At 45.5% G+C, this 17,470-nt stretch overlaps 2 protein-coding genes and 1 pseudogene across 2 annotated transcripts; 2 read left to right on the forward strand and 1 right to left on the reverse strand.

Annotated features, from left to right (window-relative positions):
• The first annotated feature begins 263 nt into the window (after positions 1-263).
• On the forward strand, positions 264-1,569 carry LOC100037531 (probable aquaporin TIP2-2). Its single transcript, XM_044575276.1, has 3 exons — positions 264-525; positions 609-856; positions 949-1,569. The coding sequence occupies exons 1-3, from the start codon at positions 396-398 to the stop codon at positions 1,315-1,317; spliced, it is 747 nt and encodes a 248-aa protein (XP_044431211.1). The 5' UTR covers positions 264-395; the 3' UTR covers positions 1,318-1,569.
• A 7,090-nt stretch (positions 1,570-8,659) lies between these two features.
• LOC123161646 (uncharacterized) lies at positions 8,660-9,866 on the reverse strand. Its single transcript, XM_044579457.1, has 4 exons — positions 9,531-9,866; positions 9,358-9,456; positions 9,136-9,267; positions 8,660-9,039 (listed from the first exon to the last, which is right to left on the reverse strand). Exons 1-4 carry the CDS (start codon positions 9,772-9,774, stop codon positions 8,813-8,815), a joined length of 702 nt encoding a protein of 233 aa, XP_044435392.1. The 5' UTR covers positions 9,775-9,866; the 3' UTR covers positions 8,660-8,812.
• A 642-nt stretch (positions 9,867-10,508) lies between these two features.
• Positions 10,509-17,470, forward strand: part of LOC123158051 (uncharacterized) — a 30,127-nt pseudogene continuing 23,165 nt past the window's right edge.

Genomic DNA, 17,470 nt, shown 5'->3' on the forward strand with positions numbered 1-17,470 from the left:
TGCATGAATCTCGTCTGGTTTATATGAAAATCTGCCGCGTTTGCATGAGTTTCATCCGGTTAGTTGAAAAGTTGTTTGAAACGTATGCGGATAGTGTTGAATGACGGCCTTTCGCATGCGTGTCTGCGGGCTGGTTTTTTCTGTCTCGGAGGAAATTTGTGGATTGTCGTTGGAGATGCCCTAAGTATCCCTGGTAACATGCACAAAGGTCATATTTGATCTATATTATACACGAACCTAACACCAAAAATAGGCACACATTTTATCTTATTTCAAACTGAACAGCCGCTCAGCCCATCTATAAAGCTCAGTGGCCGAGTCTCTGATCCGTATTCTAAGCGACAACATTCTACCTCTCATCCTCCCAGTTCTGTTCCTCGGCCATTCTAGCCACCATGCCGGGCTCCATCGCCTTCGGTCGCTTCGATGACTCCTTCAGCTTGGCCTCTTTCAAGGCCTACATCGCTGAGTTCATCTCCACCCTCATCTTCGTCTTCGCCGGCGTCGGCTCTGCCATCGCCTACAGTGAGTTCTGTCATGTATGCTCTGCTCGTATGGCTAAAGTGAACGACGACACCTGGGTGCTAACGGAAAGTTAATAATTGCAGCTAAGGTGAGCGGCGGCGCGCCCCTTGACCCATCCGGGCTGATTGCCGTGGCGATATGCCACGGGTTCGGGCTGTTCGTCGCGGTCGCCATCGGCGCCAACATCTCCGGCGGCCACGTGAACCCTGCCGTCACCTTCGGCCTCGCCCTCGGCGGCCAGATCACCATCCTCACCGGCATCTTCTATTGGGTTGCCCAGCTCCTCGGTGCCATCGTCGGCGCCTTCCTCGTCCAGTTCTGCACCGGCGTGGTACGTAACATCAGCCCATATATATGGGCGCGTTTTCCGGCCGGCGGACCACGAAAACGAACGACACTGATACTGACTGTTTTCTTTCTCAGGCGACCCCTACACACGGGCTTTCCGGCGTGGGCGCCTTTGAGGGCGTCGTGATGGAGATCATCGTCACCTTCGGGCTCGTCTACACCGTGTACGCCACCGCCGCCGACCCCAAGAAGGGTTCCCTCGGCACCATCGCCCCCATCGCCATCGGCTTCATCGTCGGCGCCAACATCCTCGTTGCCGGCCCCTTCTCCGGCGGGTCCATGAACCCTGCACGCTCCTTCGGCCCCGCCGTTGCCAGCGGCGACTTCACCAACATCTGGATCTACTGGGCCGGCCCGCTCATCGGCGGTGGCCTCGCCGGCGTCGTCTACCGGTACGTGTACATGTGCGACGACCACAGCTCCGTCGCCGGCAACGACTACTAAGCCAGCCATGGGAAGAGTCGTCGGGTCCATAATGCCTTCGGCAACATAAAAGTGCGTACGTGGTGGGCAGTCTCACGAATGTCTCGATGATGTGAAGAACATCCTGTTGTTTGGTTCAGATCGAAGCTGTAGCACCTGGATGATGCATGTTCCTTTATCTGTAAAATGTGATGTTGTGAAGTTGGTGGGGTTTGAGAATTCTTCAGTTGAGTTTCCTTATGCGATTCAATAAGAACATCATTGTTTAGTGCATCCAAGACCTCGCTGTGATCCTTCTCTGTTTGTGCTTTTTTTCTCCTCGAATTTTCTCTGTTTGTGTTATGTGTGATTATCGCCTGTATATCGATTTAGAGCTACATATTTTTTTCACCACGTTATTGCATCCTGGTGGTTTCTTCTTCAGCTTTTATAATGGATTCTTCATGCCTAGCTCTTCATTACCATTCATCATCTGATAAGAACAACTAGCGCGGTGTAGTGTCACATTCTCCAGCAACACAATTGAGGACACACGGTTGCAATAACACGAATTTGCACAGAGGATGGGCGAATTCTTGGGGGTTTTTAGGGTGAATTCTTGGGTTTTCGGATAAAGAGGGAGATGACGCACGCACGTCCTTCATTTCCCCGGATTGGAGACGTTGACACCTCAGTATGAGAACTGAGCTCTGTTGGCAATGCGCGGGAGTTCGCAGCCAGCCCACTAGTGGTCAAGTGAGCGTTTGGTGCTCACGGAGTTTTTCTTCTATAAAAAAATACCAACAGGCTAGTCTAGCCCAGGTTGGTCTCGGTTTTTATTTTTTTTCTATAAAAAAATGCCAACAGGCTAGTCTAGCCCGGGTTGGTCTTGGTTTTTACACCTCTAAGCATGCGACAACTATATCTGGCTTATAGCGAGGGTAACTCCAGTCTTGCCTGAAGATTTCTGTGCGGCGTATAGTACTGAGCCGGCACATTTCTACCTCTCGTTCACCCTCACTCGATCGCTGATGCCATTTTGTTTGTTTGTTTGTTTTTCTTTTGGTTTTCTTTGTTTCTTCCCCGGGTTTCTTTGTTTTCCCCTGTTTTCTTTGTTTTTTCATCAATTTTCTTTGTTTCTTTCTTGGTTTTCAATAAGAACGTCATTGTTTAGTGCATTCCATACCTCGCTTGTTTGTGTTTTTTCGTCTAAAATTTTCTCTATTTGTGTTATTATTGCCGGCTAGGACATGGCGTTTGGATTAACAGTAAAATCAAAAAAAAATAACAAAAAATTTAAAAAATCTAATATTTTGTCAATAAAAATTGATGATTTTATGCGGGCAATTTTTTATGATGTAATCACATTTATGGAGGTGCCGGCAAAAAGACAAAATCGATGCTTTAAAAAGAGTGTTTCTGGAAGCATTTTGGAACATTGATTTTGGCTTTTTTTGCTGACACATCCACAAATGTGATTCCATCGCAAAACTTGCACGCGTGTAGGAAAATCACCAACCATTTTTAAAAAAAGATTCTACTATTTTTGTTGCTATTCTTCTGAGAGCATGTGAGCTCGCTCTCACAATAGCACTTTCGCCAGGGAGAGACTAGTGTACAAAAAGCACTTAGTGTGCAAAAATAGAAAAATCATCAACATCCATCGGATTCTGAATGGATGTCTGAGATCCAGCTTGAGGAACATGGTGGAGGGATCTTTTTGTGGATAACTGTTATACAAGGGGGTTTTCATAAAATGCACAGAAGCTCCACTGACTCACATGCATTGAATCTGAGACATCCATTTAATATCCGACGGATGTCACTGTTTTTTTCTATTTTTGCACACTAGGTGCTGCTTTTACACTAGTCTCTCCCCTTTCGCCATACATCGATTTAGAGCTACATTTTTTTTTCACCACGTTTCTGCATCCTAGTGGTTTTTTCTTCAGCTTCGATAATTAATTCTTTAGACATGAATGAGAAACCACATCAACAGGTTCATGCCTAACTCTTCCCTACCAGCCCTAAAAAAAGATCTTCCCTACCATTCATCATCTGATAAGAACAACTAGCGCACCAGTGACACAATTGACGACACACAATTGACATAACACGAATTTGCACAGAGGATGGGTGAATTCTCGTGGCTCTTTTTATGGTGAATTCTTGGGTTTTGTGATGGAGAGGGAGACGATACACCCACGCACAAGAGGTGAATGATGTGTTGTTCATTTCCCAAGATGATGACAATTCTAGAGTAGGCGACAACTATATCTTGCTTATAGCGAGAGTAACTCCCGTCTCATCTGAAGATTCGTGTGGCGCCAGCACATTTCTACCTTTCGTTCGCTGTTTAGTGTGTTCGCTGCTGCGGGTTTCTTTGTTTTTATTATCATTTCTTTTGTTTTTCTTTCACATTTCTTTGTTTCTTCCTGGGGTTACTTCAGGTTTTTTTCCCATCAATTTGCTTTGATTTTCACATTTTTTTCGTTTTCTTTGTTTCTTTCTTGATTATTTGTTGGTTTTTTTTCTATTTTTTTCTTTGTTTTGTTTGATTTTGTTTATTTTTTCTTGGTTTTCTTTGTGTATTTCTTAGTTTTCCTTGTTTCCATGTTTTTGCATTTTTTTCCCATCTGGTTTTTCTTTTTTTTGGTTTTTTCTCGGCTTTCATTAGGATTTTGTCATTTTTTTGTTTATTTTTGACGGTTTTCGTTGGGGTTTTTAATACACAATTAACATTTTTCATATACATCTAAAACTTATTTTGTGTACTGGCTGAGCATTTTCTACATACGTGATCAGAATTGTTTCAAATTTAGGTTTCGATGCACAATATCTTTTCCATACACATTATAAATTTTCCGTACACATATAGAACCTTTTTTTAATACCCCTTTAAGAAACTTCAAGTACATGATTGACATTTTTTCAAACATCGATTTTGATGTAAAACAATTTCATACACTTGTATATTTATGTTATACATTTGGTACATTTTTTATATACATGTTTATTGTTTTTTCAAATGCATGATTAACACTTTTTGAATTTTGTTTTGATGTCTACTTGTTTCCATACGCCTTGTACATTTTTTCCAAACACTAGGAGCATTTTTATACATGTCTAACATTCTGTAAATACATGATTAACATTTCTCAAAATTTATGTTTTTCATGTCTACATTTTTGCATACACGCTGTACATTTTTTGTATACATCTGAATTTACACATGAAACAGTTTTCAAACATATGTGTTTGACCATTTTTTAAATATTTTTCAAATAAACTTGTTTGAATATGTTTTAAACATTTTTCTAAGTCACAAAATTTGGAACGTTGTCAACATTTATAAAATTGATGCTAACAAAAATTTTACACCGTCTTTTCTTTCTCCAAATGCACACTTTTTAAGAAAATTTTGGTAAGCTTAAGTTTTGGAATGTTTGTATTTAGAATATTTTTTGAAAATATAAACACACATAAAAAGGAAGGAACGAACAAAAATTGGAAGATATTGTCGGCACATTTATGGGCCGGCCCACTCTATGTGTCCTTGACGCGATGCTACCTCCACCTTGCACTAAGCAGGCATAGACGAACCCTCTAGAGTAACCGGGCCTCGATATTGATGGGCTTTAGTCTAGGATTATCAGCCATGCCCCTCGCTTCATTCTCGATCTAAACCTTATCAGGTGGGCCCCCCATGTCAGTTGTTGTGGGTTTCGTGACCAGCTCCCTCCTCTAAGAAGAATCAGCTTTTTTTATGTAAAAAAAAGAATTGGCTTGTTCCTAAGCCAATGATTGCGAGAATTGTTGCTTTATGTCATGAAGCAATTCTGTCGATGGAAAGTGGGTTGTGGCCCCACGATGCACATATAGGCGAGTGTTGTACACAGAGCTGGTTGAAGCACACTTTCGGACATTTTTGTCCCAGTCTAAATATCATCCCGACGAAGAGTGTAGGTAACACATGCATTTTGCATCATAATATATTAAGATAGATATTCTACTTCATGCATTTTTTATCACCACTGCATGATTTATTCTTTGAGTTTATCTTTTATTGGAGAGAATTACTAGAGGGACACTGCACTCGCACGTGCCCACCAATCGAACTCCCATGTCGGCCTCCCGGGTCAGCAACCTATATCATGCGCTTTGCTCCCTGGGCGTTGCACCCATGGCGGGGCAAATGCACCCTCATGACGGCCCTGACCACCCACCCCTGGGCCGGTAGCCACCAACTGGCACAATGGGAGGACCTCATGAATGGTGGTGTATCATGCTCGGGTCTGGTTCTAGGGGGAGAGGGAAGAGGACGAAGGGACGCCTACCGCTGCATGGGGCTTTGCCTAGTGGCGAGAAGGGAGGAAAAGATGGAGCAGGCAAGCAGTGGCGATGGTAATTGCCCTATGTCGCCTTCCGTGTGCCCCTGGGAAGGTGATGTGGGGGTCAGTTTTAATTTCTAACCGCTGAGTCGTGTATGTGTCCAACTGCAGACCATCTATAAGTAGTCACAACTCTAGATGGAACATTGAATCCAGGGTACCCTTGGCCGGGGCAGGAAGGGCGACAGCCTAGAGCCAAGCATGACAGGGGGGGGGGGGGCGACTTTGTGCGTCCTTCGTACTAGGTAAACTATATAGCCCATCATTTACTTGCTTAAAAATGGAACCACCAAGGAGTTAAAAAAAGGCTTTAAAGTCCATAGCTCAATCAGCTAGCTTAGTACGTGAATCGTGAGGGGGGCATAGGCGGGAACCCCTAATTCTTAAGCCAGCACAGGGGGATGCCTCGCGTCTGGGGGAGCCTAGATGGGCCGGGCCAACCGAGCGGGTGGCCACGACCTGTTATTTTTTTTTTCTGTTCTTTGTTCTCGTTTTTTGCTTTATTTTTGTACTTTTCTTTATAATTATAGACACACACACACACACACACACACACACACACACACACACACACACACACACACACACACACACACATACACACACACACATATATATATATATATATATATAATCTCCAAAAGTATTTGACACATATTGAATAAGCGCTAAAAATTGTTGAACGAGTATTTGAAAAATTATTTGAAAATGTTGAATAAGTATTAAAATTGTTGAGCAAGTATTTGACAATGTTGAATAAGTAATAAAAAAGGTTGAAAAAGTATTTGAAAAAGTATTTGAAAATATTGAACAAGTATTTAAAAAAAATGTTGAACAAGTTTTTCAAAAAATGTTGATCATATATATATAAAGGTTGAGAAAGTATTTCTTTTTTAAAAAATTGAAAAAGTATTTGAAAATATTGTCGATCATGTACATAAAATATTGAACAAGTATTTGAAAACTGTTGAACAAGTATTTGAAAAATATTGACAGAGTATTTGAAAAAAAATGTTGAACAAGTATTTGAAAAAATGTTGATCACGTATAAGAAAAGTTGAACAAGTATTTGAAAAAAAATTGAATAAGTATTTGAAAAATATTGTACAAGTATTGGAAAAATGTTGAACAAGTATTTGGAAAAGTGTTGATCATGTATATGAGAATATAGAATGAAAAACAAAAAGAAACTCGAAGAAAAATACTAAGAACGAAAGAAAGAATGTAGAATGAAAAAACCATGAATAAACAAGGAGAAACCAAAAGAAAAACAAATTGTAATAACGAAAAGAAAGTAATCCAGATAAACATAAGAAAGCAAACAAAGAACGGAAGAAACGTAAAAAGGAAAAAACAGAGAAATAAAAAAAAACTTGTGGTCTTTACATCAAGTAAAATGCGACTCCTATGTGAATGGAGTCAGAAGTGGCGCAATGGCTAGCATCTCTACGCAGTATCGAAACAACCCATGTTCGGTATTTTTTCTATTTCTCTATGGCGCTAGTGGGCCGGCCCGATTAGTGGAAACGCTTCAGCAAGAGAAAACTCCGGGCTCGCTGAATGCGAGAAATAGTCTTCGCGCTCCTAGGCAGCCAACTTTGATTTATTCAATCCATCTCATCAAATTTAAAAAGAATGGCATGTTCACGGTCAAATCTGACATAGAATGCTAGTTGAGACCAGACAAAGAGGAAACGCTTCAGCAAGAGAAAACTTCGGGCTCGCTGAATGCGAGAAATAGTCTTCGCGCCCCTAGGCAGCCAGCTTCGATTCATTCGATCCATCTCATCAAATTTAAAAAGAATGGCATGTTCACGGTCAAATCTGCCTATAGAATGCTAGTTGAGACCAGACAAAGAAGAGAGGCGTGGCTTGATGGTTCGGGCGGCTCCTCAGGCACGAATGGACAAGGAGCGTGAAAATCATTATGGAAAACTCAGGTACCAGGGAAAATCAAAATGGTTTTATGGAGGCTACCGAAACAATCACCTCCGACCGAAGATGTGAGAGCCCACAGACACATGTCATCGACGAGTTTGTGCGGCCTCCGCGGCTCGCCTGACTCTTGGAGGCACTCGCTACTGGAATGGACGACATCAAGGTATTCATTGGCGTTGGTTGATGAGGAACTGGGACAACGTTTGGTTGCTATGACGGAACCAAATGCATGACAATGGCTCTTCTCTCTTTTTGAGACATTATCACATGAACAGTTTGTGAAGATGATGGCCACACTATAGGCCATATGGTTGTCTCGACATAAGTCTATACACGAACGGATCTTCCAAACACCGGTGGCATTGCACGCGTTTGTATGCACGTTCATGTCGATACCAGTCGTCGTTTCTTCTCCCTTCTTCCTTTGTCTCCGCGTTGTTTCTCTATTTCACCCCCCCCCCCCCCTGAATTTCTCTATAAGTGTTTTGTATTCCCATCTGTTGAATATATTGTATACGTGTATATTGTGTCTTCGGCCCATCTCCTAGTTCCTCCGTATAGTTGAGGTTGTGGCCCCCTTCTGTATTCATATATATGTGCCTGATGCACCGATCAATGCATTGTGTTGCACAGCCTATTCTTTCCCTTCTACTCCCTCCGTTCCTAAATATTTGTCTTTCTAGAGATTTCAAATGGACTACGACATACGAATGTATATAGACATATTTAAGAGTGTAGATTCACTCGTTTTGCTTCGCATGTAGTTACTTGTTGAAATTTCTAGAAAGACAAATATTTAGGAACGGAAGGAGTACATGGTATCACAGCCAAGAGGTCTTGAGTTCAAGACCCGGCTGGCGCAATTAAAATTGCAGCGCACTTTCGATCCACGTTTAGGTTTGAGGGAGCCACACGTGAGGGAAAGTGTTGACGTATAATGTGCTGCCTAGTCTCTTCCAACAGATTAATTTTTTGGTTGCGTTGGCTAGAGCATGTATTTCTACACCCTCCAGCGGGCAACAGAACTTTAGAAGGCAACACTTCATCAACACTTCATCTGTTCTGTTGGATTTTATTTCTGCAAACACCAACACAAAATTGCAACACTTCATCAACACTTCATCTGTTCTGTTGGATTTTATTTCTGCAAACACCAACACAAAATGTATACTCATCGTATATGAAAACTGGGACAATATGGCTCCCAATCAAACGCCACACACTTGGTTTACTTTCACAAAACTGTCTGGACTCTGGACCCAGAAGAAGGTAATCAGTATGAGGAGCCCCAGCAGCCCGTGCGCCGGTGGTGCTGAACCGCCTGCAGCGCCGCTCTTCTGGACGGTGAAGGAGACGGGTGCTGGCGGCGACGTGCTCGGGTCGGACCCGTTGATTATGCCGATCCCGAGGTCTGAGCAGCCTGATCCCAGAGAACCTGCACGGTGGAAACACCAAACCGCCGGCGAGGCAGCGTTAGCCTAGTCATACTCATACTCATACCTCAGTCACGACATGCTGTTGAGTCACTCACACTGGCGGTAGCAGGGGTAGGCGTCGTCGTCGAGGAGGTTCCTGAAGCCGTCGGGGCAGGCGCACCTGTGCGCGAACGCCGAGGACTCCACCTTCTCGCAGGTGCCGCCCCCGCAGTACTGCATCAAGCAAGCTGCGCCATTGGAAGGCAGGACTCAGTGGCGAATGCTTGAATGGATAAACAGAAACTCTTTCGCGATCATCTGAGGTGGTGATTAATTACGGTCGTAGACTGAGAGGTTTGTCAGCGGTGGCGCTGCTGGCGGCGGCGGTGACGGAGCCGGAGGAGACGAGCCGTCCTGGCACGAGTAGTTGATGGTGCCTGCCCAGACGAATTACGGCGGTCGATTCTTATTGATCCATCATCAAGAAAACTGGCGTGCAGGGTGTACGTACAGTTTGGTATGGCGCAGGGGAGGAAGGGGAAGTCCACGTCGCCGAGATGGTACCGGCTCCACCCCGGGTTGCAGCGGCACGCGAACCCGAACATGTAGTCGCCAGACTCGCCGCAGCTCCCCATGCCGCACTTCACCTTGCCGCACAGATCCCCATCTACTGCACGGGCTCCTCGAGGTAGCTGCACTAGCAGCAGGGCCAGCAGGCACGCCAGCGCGAGGGCCGACCTGTTGGTACGACCCATTTCGCCGTCCCGGCCCGGCCGGATCGAGCTGTACGTACGTGTGGTTTCGTCTTGTGCCCGGATCGAGCTTGGTGCACGAGGACGATGAGGGACACGAACTTATGTATGGAAGCTAATTAACTAGTGACCCATAGCCGCCGGACGGACCATTAATGTGGCATGCACCCGCGTGGAAGAATAGAAGCAGTCAGATTTGACGTGAGATCGATCAGACTTGACGACGACCACGGCCTGCCCAGGAAGGTCGCTGGTCCAGGCTCGTCATCTGTTCCAGAACATGGACTATTTGCAGCCGAGACGGCGAGACCTGGGGTTCCTTTCTTCGGTTGATCGAGAAGGGCTGAACTTTCGTTGATAGCGAATGGACACCGCCATCGGTCGAGAAGAGCTGAACTTTCTTAATAATTTGATCGTGAATGGACGGCGCCCCGGTTAATAATTTCTTTGCTCTTAGAGCAACTCCAATGGGACGACCCATTTCGTCCGCCGCCGTCCGTTTGGGTCGGCGCGGACAGAAAAGACGGTCCAACGCGTCGATCCAAACGGACGCGTGTTCGCTTGGCGTCCGCATGGCGATCCATTTTTGAGCCGGATTTGCGTCGGCGCGGACACGAGACGGACGCGCGCGCGCCTATTCCTCTCCCCGGCCCCGCCGGTCGGTGGCAGTCACCACCATTTCCCCTCATTTTTTCAAAAAAAACTCCCGCATGCGCGCGCTCCCACCCCAACCAGCCATGGACGACGCCGTCGACCTCGACGCCGCCGCCGGCCTCGCCTCCCTCGCCTCGTCCAGCGCCGCCACCGGCTCCGGGAAAGGCAAGCCTCGTGCCCCTCGCAAGACGGCCGCCATGACCAAGCCAAAGAAGGACGACCACGAGTTTCCGAACGACTACGGGCTAGAGGAAGAGGACGAGTGTGACATCGAAGTGGAGCCTTTGTTCGAGGACGAGCTCGCAACCAAGCCGCCGGTCCTAAGCCGAAGCGCAAGAGCAAGCGCACGAAGGCGTACATGGCGGACGAGGACAAACTTCTTTGCGAGTTTTGGCGAGACATTGGACAAGACCCCAAGACGGTCGCCGAGCTAAAGCATTCAACCTTTTGGATTCTTGTCCACCGAAAGTTTCATGAGCGCAAGAAGTTTTCGCCTTAACAATTTATGAGCACGCGTGGGTGGGTCTCTATATCCAAGCGATGGAGGGTGATCCAACAAGAGTGCAACAAGTTTTGCGCCACTCTTGAGAGCGTCAAGGCCCGCCCCGTGAGCGGCATCGGCATGCAAGACATGGTATGCTAGCAAGCCGCCCTCTTTTGTGTCATCAAGTTCATCCTTTGCGTGTTCATTTGCATATCACTTGCACATATGCTTGCATGGAAACATTTTGTAGGCATTTCAAGCTTTGGAGGCATTCAAGGTTCAACACAATGGCAAGTGCTTCAACCTCTCCCATTGTTATCGGGTCATCAAGGACGAGGAGAAGTTCAAGACGCAATATGCCGCACTCAAGTCGCGTGGGGGGAAGAAAGCCGTGGAGGATGTTGGGAAGGGCGAGCCGACACGGCCGCGGGAGAAGACCAACTCCAAGAAGGAGGACAAGCGAGATGCGGCCACCAACGCCTTGATCGCAGGCATGGACGGCATGATGAATAAGAAGGACTCAAGGGAGAAGGAGCGTCGGCGTTTCAAGGCGGAGCAAATGGACGCTTTCATGGAGATCCAAAAGAGGAGGCTGGAGCTGGACGCCGAGAAGCAAGCCAAGATGTTTGAGTTAAAGGCGGAGAAGCAAGCCAAGATGATAGAGATCGAGGCTGCCAACGCCAAGACCAAGGCGAAAGAAGTGGCTCTCGCGAATATGATGACCGGGGTGGAGATCATGAAGGTGGATCTCAACACCGTGTCGCAAGGAAGAGGTCGTGGTTCGAGAAGATGCAGGCCGTCATGCTCAAGTTCGATGACGAGTGATCTATGGTGGCGAGCGCCATCTTTTTTGTATGCCGGCAGGTGTGCCGGCATGACCACGGGAGCCGCGATGGCGTGATCGAACTCAAGTCCCACCTTTTTTGTGTGCTGGCATGTGTGCCGGCCGGCTGACGAGTGCGCCAGCATGAACTATGGTGATATTTTCTGAAGCCGGCATTGTATGCCGGCATGAGACATGGCCGCTGGCATGATCGCCCGCGGGCCTATTTTTAAAAGTTGAATGCGGACATGAAATGGGTCGGTGCGTTGGGCGCACTGCCGACCCAAATGCAAAATGGGGTGGACGCCGAGCGGGCGGCCGACCCAAACGGACAATAAGCAGACAAATGCAACATCCATTTGGGTCGGCCCGTTGGAGTTGCTCTTAATGGTTGGTGTTGAGCATGAAGAAATAATGCTCTTCAATCTTTGTCGTGGGGGGTGGGGGGTAGCGACGGCAGATTCAGTGAGTTGCGTTTGGCTGATTCTTTTTAAAAGACCTGCCACGTCCGTGGACGTTAGATCAGATGTTATCTGGCGGCTCAACACTATCCTCTTCGTTGCATCAAACTTGGTGTTGCAGAGCATTTGCAACAGTTGCAAATGTCATTACAGAAACATTTTCAACAAAGATTGTGTTGCAGATATTTTTTTTCATCTTTATTTTGCAACATAAATGGTACTGTTTTGCGGGAGAACTTTTGCAACATGAATAATTTGCAGATTTTTCACTGAAAACGATGTTGTCATGTGCGGTGTGAATCGAGAATTTTCTGCAATAAAGACAATGTTGCGGGTGGACTTTTGCAGCAAAGCCTTTGTTATAGAAAAGTATAAAAAACATCGCTGGCTGGAACAACGACTGATGTCTGCTAGAATTACGTCGGTATTTCCCCAAAGAGGAAGGGATGATGCAGTATAGTGACGGTAGGTATTTCCTTCAGTGATGAGACCAATGTTATCGAACCACTACGAGAACCTCCTCACACCACGTAAACAGCACCTGCACACAAATAACAAATACTCGCAACCCGACGTGTTAAAGGGTTTGTTGATACGTCTCCAAAGTATCTATAATTTTTGATTGTTCCATGCTATTATATTACCCGTTTTGGATGTTTATGGGCTTTACTTTACACATTTATATCATAATTGGGACTAACCTACTAACCGGAGGCCCAACCCATATTGCTGTTTTTTTGCCTATTTCAGTGTTTCGAAGAAAAGGAATATCAAACGGAGTCCAAACGGAATGAAACCTTCGGGAACGTGATTTTTGGAACGAACGTGATCCAGAGGACTTGGAGTGCAAGTCAAGAAGCAATCGAGGCGACCACGAGGGTGGAGGGCGCCCCCCCTACTGGGCGCGACTCCCTATCATGTGGGCCCCTCGGGCGGCCACCGACGTATTTCTTCCTCCTATATATACCCACGTACCCCGAGAACATCATAGGCGACCACGAAAAACTATTTTCACCGCCGTAACCTTCTGTATCCGCGAGATCCCATCTTGGAGCCTTCACCAGCGCTCCGCCTGTCGGGGGATGAACCCCGGGCAGGCAACGGAACCCGAATCCTTTTCAAAAACAGCGGGGCCCGCATCGCCCCGCAAATCGGCACGCGCCTGGCCGGGTCGCTCAACCTGGCAGGGCCCGCAACCCGACCAAACTCCCCGACCCGGCAAGGTACGTCAACCCGGCCGCAGCAACTGGCGCAAGACAACTCGACCCGGCGTAACCAAGGCTTCCACGGCAAGCTAGCCCCACCCGTGGCGTCCACAACAACCCAGCCACGGGTCAGCTCCCATCCCATCCAGGCCGTACGATGGGACGAGACCTAAACCATCGATGACCAAGACAATAGTGTTTTCACCCATGGCTGTGGTCAGCTGGGGCATGGCAACAGTGCCCCTCACCTACCTGCTGACCAAGGCTGGCGTGGCAACAGTGCTCCCGCCCTCACGGCTGACAACAGCAAGCGGCAGCCTGACGGAGAGCACTGTACACGACTCGACTCGGCCACGCCCTGACGATCGACAAAAAGGCGCACAGTCCCCCTAGGCCGCGGGGCCCGCACCTAGGGGAACCCGGCGAACCACAAGCCCACAAGCGGGACCCAGCTCGGTGTCCCGGACACCGACAATACGGACCCACCGACTCGGCATATTACCATTGTAACCCTGGGTGGGTTGATCTATAAAACCCCCCAGGAACCCACGCCTACAGAGGCATGTAATGTACGAGAGAGTAAGAAACAGAAGCCCAAGCAAGCATAGAACTAGCCACCCAACAGCAGTAACGGAGAGAAGGAGCAGCCCAAGCCTTGGCCAGCTTCCTTCCTCCTCCACACAGCTCCAGGAGCAACATTGTACTATCAATCATCATCCAACCAAACTCGGCAGGACTAGGGGTGTTATCTCTCTGGAGAGCCCCGAACCTGGGTATGTCCGGCGTCCCGCGCCCGCGCATGCCAACCTCGCCTCTGGAGCCCACCAGCGCCCTCGAGCCTCCTCCTCTCTTTAGCCATCCCTTGGCATCTGCCGTGCGCCCACCACGACACCGCCGGAGGGGGAATCGACCACGGAGGGCTTCTACATCAACACCATAGCCTCTCCGATGAGTTGTCAGTAGTTTACCATAGACCTTTGGGTCCACAGTTATTAGCAAGATGGCTTCTTCTCTCTCTTTGAATCTCAATACCATGTTCCCCTCGGTCTTCTTGGAGATCTATTCGATGTAACTCTTTTTGCGATGTGTTTGTCGAGATCCGATGAATTGTGGGTTTATGATCAAGTTTATCTATGAGAAATATTTGAATCTCCTCTGAATTCTTTCATGTGTGATTAAGTTATCTTTGCAAGTCTCTTTGAATTATCAGTTTGGTTTGGCCTACTAGATTGAGCTTTCTTGCAATGGGAGAAGTGCTTAGCTGTGGGTTCAATCTTGTGGTGTCCTTTCCCATTGACAGCAGGGGCAGCAAGGCACGTATTGTATTGTTGCCATCGAGGATAAAAAGATGGGGTTTACATCATATTGCATGAGTTTATCCCTCTACATCATGTCATCTTTCTTAATGCGTTACTCTGTTCTTTATGAACTTAATACTCTAGATGCATGTTGGATAGCGGTCGATGTGTGGAGTAATAATTGTAGATGCAGGCAGGAGTCGGTCTACTTGTCACGGACGTGATGCCTATATACATGATCATGCCTAGATAATCTCATAATTATTCGCTTTTCTATCAATTGCTCGACAGTAATTTGTTCACCCCCCGTAATACTTATGCTATCGTGAGAAGCCACAAGTGAAACCTATGGCCCCCGGGTCTATCTCTTATCATATAAGCTTTCAATCTAATTTTATTTGCATCTTTACTTTTCCAATATATATTATAAAATACCAAAAATATATTTATCTTATCATATTATCTCTATCAGATCTCACTTTCGCAAGTGGTCGTGAAGGGATTGACAACCCCTTTATTGCATTGGTTGCGAGTTCTTGTTTGTTTGTGTAGGTGCATTGGACTTTTGAGGAGCCTCCTACTGGATTGATACCTTGGTTCTCAAAAACTGAGGAAAATACTTACGCTACTATTGCTGCATCACCCTTTCCTCTTCAAGGAAAACCAACGCAAGCTCAAGACGTAGCAAGAAGGATTTCTGGCGCCGTTGCCGGGGAGGTCTTCATTCAAGTCAAGACATACCAAGTACCCATCACAAACTCATCTCCCTCGCATTTACATTATTTGCCATTTGCCTCTTGTTTTCCTCTCCCCCACTTCACCCTTGCCGTTTTATTCGCCCTCTCTTTCCCAATCTCCTCTCTCTTTTCTGTTTGCCTTCCTGTTGCCATGGCCGAATCAAAAAGAACTAAGGGTCCTTTTTAGGGTTCTAGTACCTTGGATAGTCCCTCTGTCCTCTCTAAGCTCATAAATAATGATGCTATGGAAAGACCTACCGGGGTCACCAATGAGAGCTTAAATAATTTTAGTGAAGATGACTCCGGAATTTTTTGCTATTTGCTTGACGAGTCTTTAAAAGTGCTTGGGATAGGTTATTAAGGATTCGGGCTAGCTATGTGCCATAATATCAAATTGAAGTTTACCTAAAAGGTTTCTATGTTAGCTTACCCGCTTCTTTCAAGCAAGTTCTAGATTCTATTTTTGAAGAAGGTTTTCTTAAGGGGGATGCTATAGATACCTATGAAAAAATGAAAACTATATTTGGGCACCCTATGAATGATAAGGTTGAATCTACCACTCTCTTATGCTTTTATCAAAATGAAATTATCAAGGAAATGAAGGCTAGCTTAGAGGCAAATTTCCGTAACGTGCTTAATCTTACTTCATCCATTAATGGCAATGTGCTTTCCCTAATTAGAAGAATGAATACCATAGAAAGGAAACCCTCTCCTTCCTTTCCAAGTGCCAAAGATGGCACTACTTAGATCTATCCTCGCTTTTATGCCTAGCTAGGGGCGTTAAAGATAGCGCTAGTTGGGAGGCAACCCAATTTTATTTTGTGTTTTTTGTTTTTGTTTCTGTTTAGTAATAAGTTTTGCATCTACCTTCTGTTTAGATGTGTTTTTATGTTCTAATTAGTGTTTGTGCCAAGTAGAACCTATAGGATAACCTATGGTGATAGTTAATTTGATTCTGCTGAAAAACAGAAACTTTGCACGCACGAAAATAATTTTGTTAATTCATAGAAACGTGCTTTTGCGCTGATTCCTTTTAATGTAGATCAATAGACAAATTTCCCAGGACTTCCTATTTTGGTAAGATTTTTAAAGTTCCATAAGTATTCAGGAGTTACAGATTGCTACAGACTGTTCTGTTTTGACAGATTCTGTTTTTTGTGTGTTGTTTGCTTATTTTGATGCATCTATGGCTAGTATTAAGTGGTATGAACCATAGAGAACTTGAAATACAGTAGGTTTAACACCAATATAAATAAAGAATGAGTTCATTACAGTACCTTATGTGGTGTTTTTTCTTTGTTTCACTAACGGAGCTTATGAGATTTCCTGTTGAGTTTTGTGTTGTGAAGTTTTCAAGTTTTGGGTAAAGATTTGATGGACTATGGAATAAGGAGTGGAAAGAGCCTAAGCTTGGGGATTCCCATGGCACCACAAGATATTCAAGAATAGCCAAAAGCCTAAGCTTGGGGATGCCCCGGGAAGGCATCCCCTCTTTCGTCTTCGTTCATCGGTAACTTTACTTGGAGCTATATTTTTATTCGCCACATGATATGTGTTTTGCTTGGAGCGTCTTGTATGATGTTAGTATTTTCTTTTTAGTTTACCACAATCGTCCTTTCTGTACACACCTTTTGGGAGAAACCCACTTGATTGGAATTTATTAGAATACTCTATGTGCTTCACTTATATCTTTTGAGCTAGATAGTTTTTGCTCTAGTGCTTCACTTATATCTTTTTAGAGCACGGCGGTGGCTTAATTTTGTAGAAATTGCTAGTCTCTCATGCTTCACTTATATTATTTTGAGAGTCTCTTAGAACAGCATGGTATTTTCTATGGTTATAAAATTGGTCCTAGAATGGTGGGCATCCAAGTTGGGTATAATAAAAACTACCATAGGAAGTGAACTGGATGCTATGATCAATTTGATACTTGATAATTGTTTTGAGATATGGAGGTAGTAATATTAGAGTCATGCTAGTTGGGTGATTATGAATTTAAAGAATGCTTGTGTTGAAGTTGGCAAGTCCCGTAGCATG

This window comes from Triticum aestivum, chromosome 7B, assembly GCF_018294505.1.
Source record: "Triticum aestivum cultivar Chinese Spring chromosome 7B, IWGSC CS RefSeq v2.1, whole genome shotgun sequence".
Classification (NCBI taxonomy): Eukaryota; Viridiplantae; Streptophyta; class Magnoliopsida; order Poales; family Poaceae; genus Triticum; species Triticum aestivum.

Bases quoted from the DNA above. Each gene is read 5' to 3' on its own strand.
- LOC123161646 (XM_044579457.1), bottom strand. From the start codon at position 9,774: ATGGGTCGTACCAACAGGTCGGCCCTCGCGCTGGCGTGCCTGCTGGCC. The intron at 9,268-9,357 runs GTAATTAATCAC...CCAATGGCGCAG, and splicing joins AAACCTCTCAGTCTACGACC to CTTGCTTGATGCAGTACTGC. The intron at 9,040-9,135 runs GTGAGTGACTCA...TCCACCGTGCAG, and splicing joins CTACCCCTGCTACCGCCAGT to GTTCTCTGGGATCAGGCTGC.
- LOC100037531 (XM_044575276.1), top strand. From the start codon at position 396: ATGCCGGGCTCCATCGCCTTCGGTCGCTTCGATGACTCCTTCAGCTTG. The intron at 526-608 runs GTGAGTTCTGTC...TAATAATTGCAG, and splicing joins CGGCTCTGCCATCGCCTACA to CTAAGGTGAGCGGCGGCGCG. The intron at 857-948 runs GTACGTAACATC...TTTCTTTCTCAG, and splicing joins TCCAGTTCTGCACCGGCGTG to GCGACCCCTACACACGGGCT.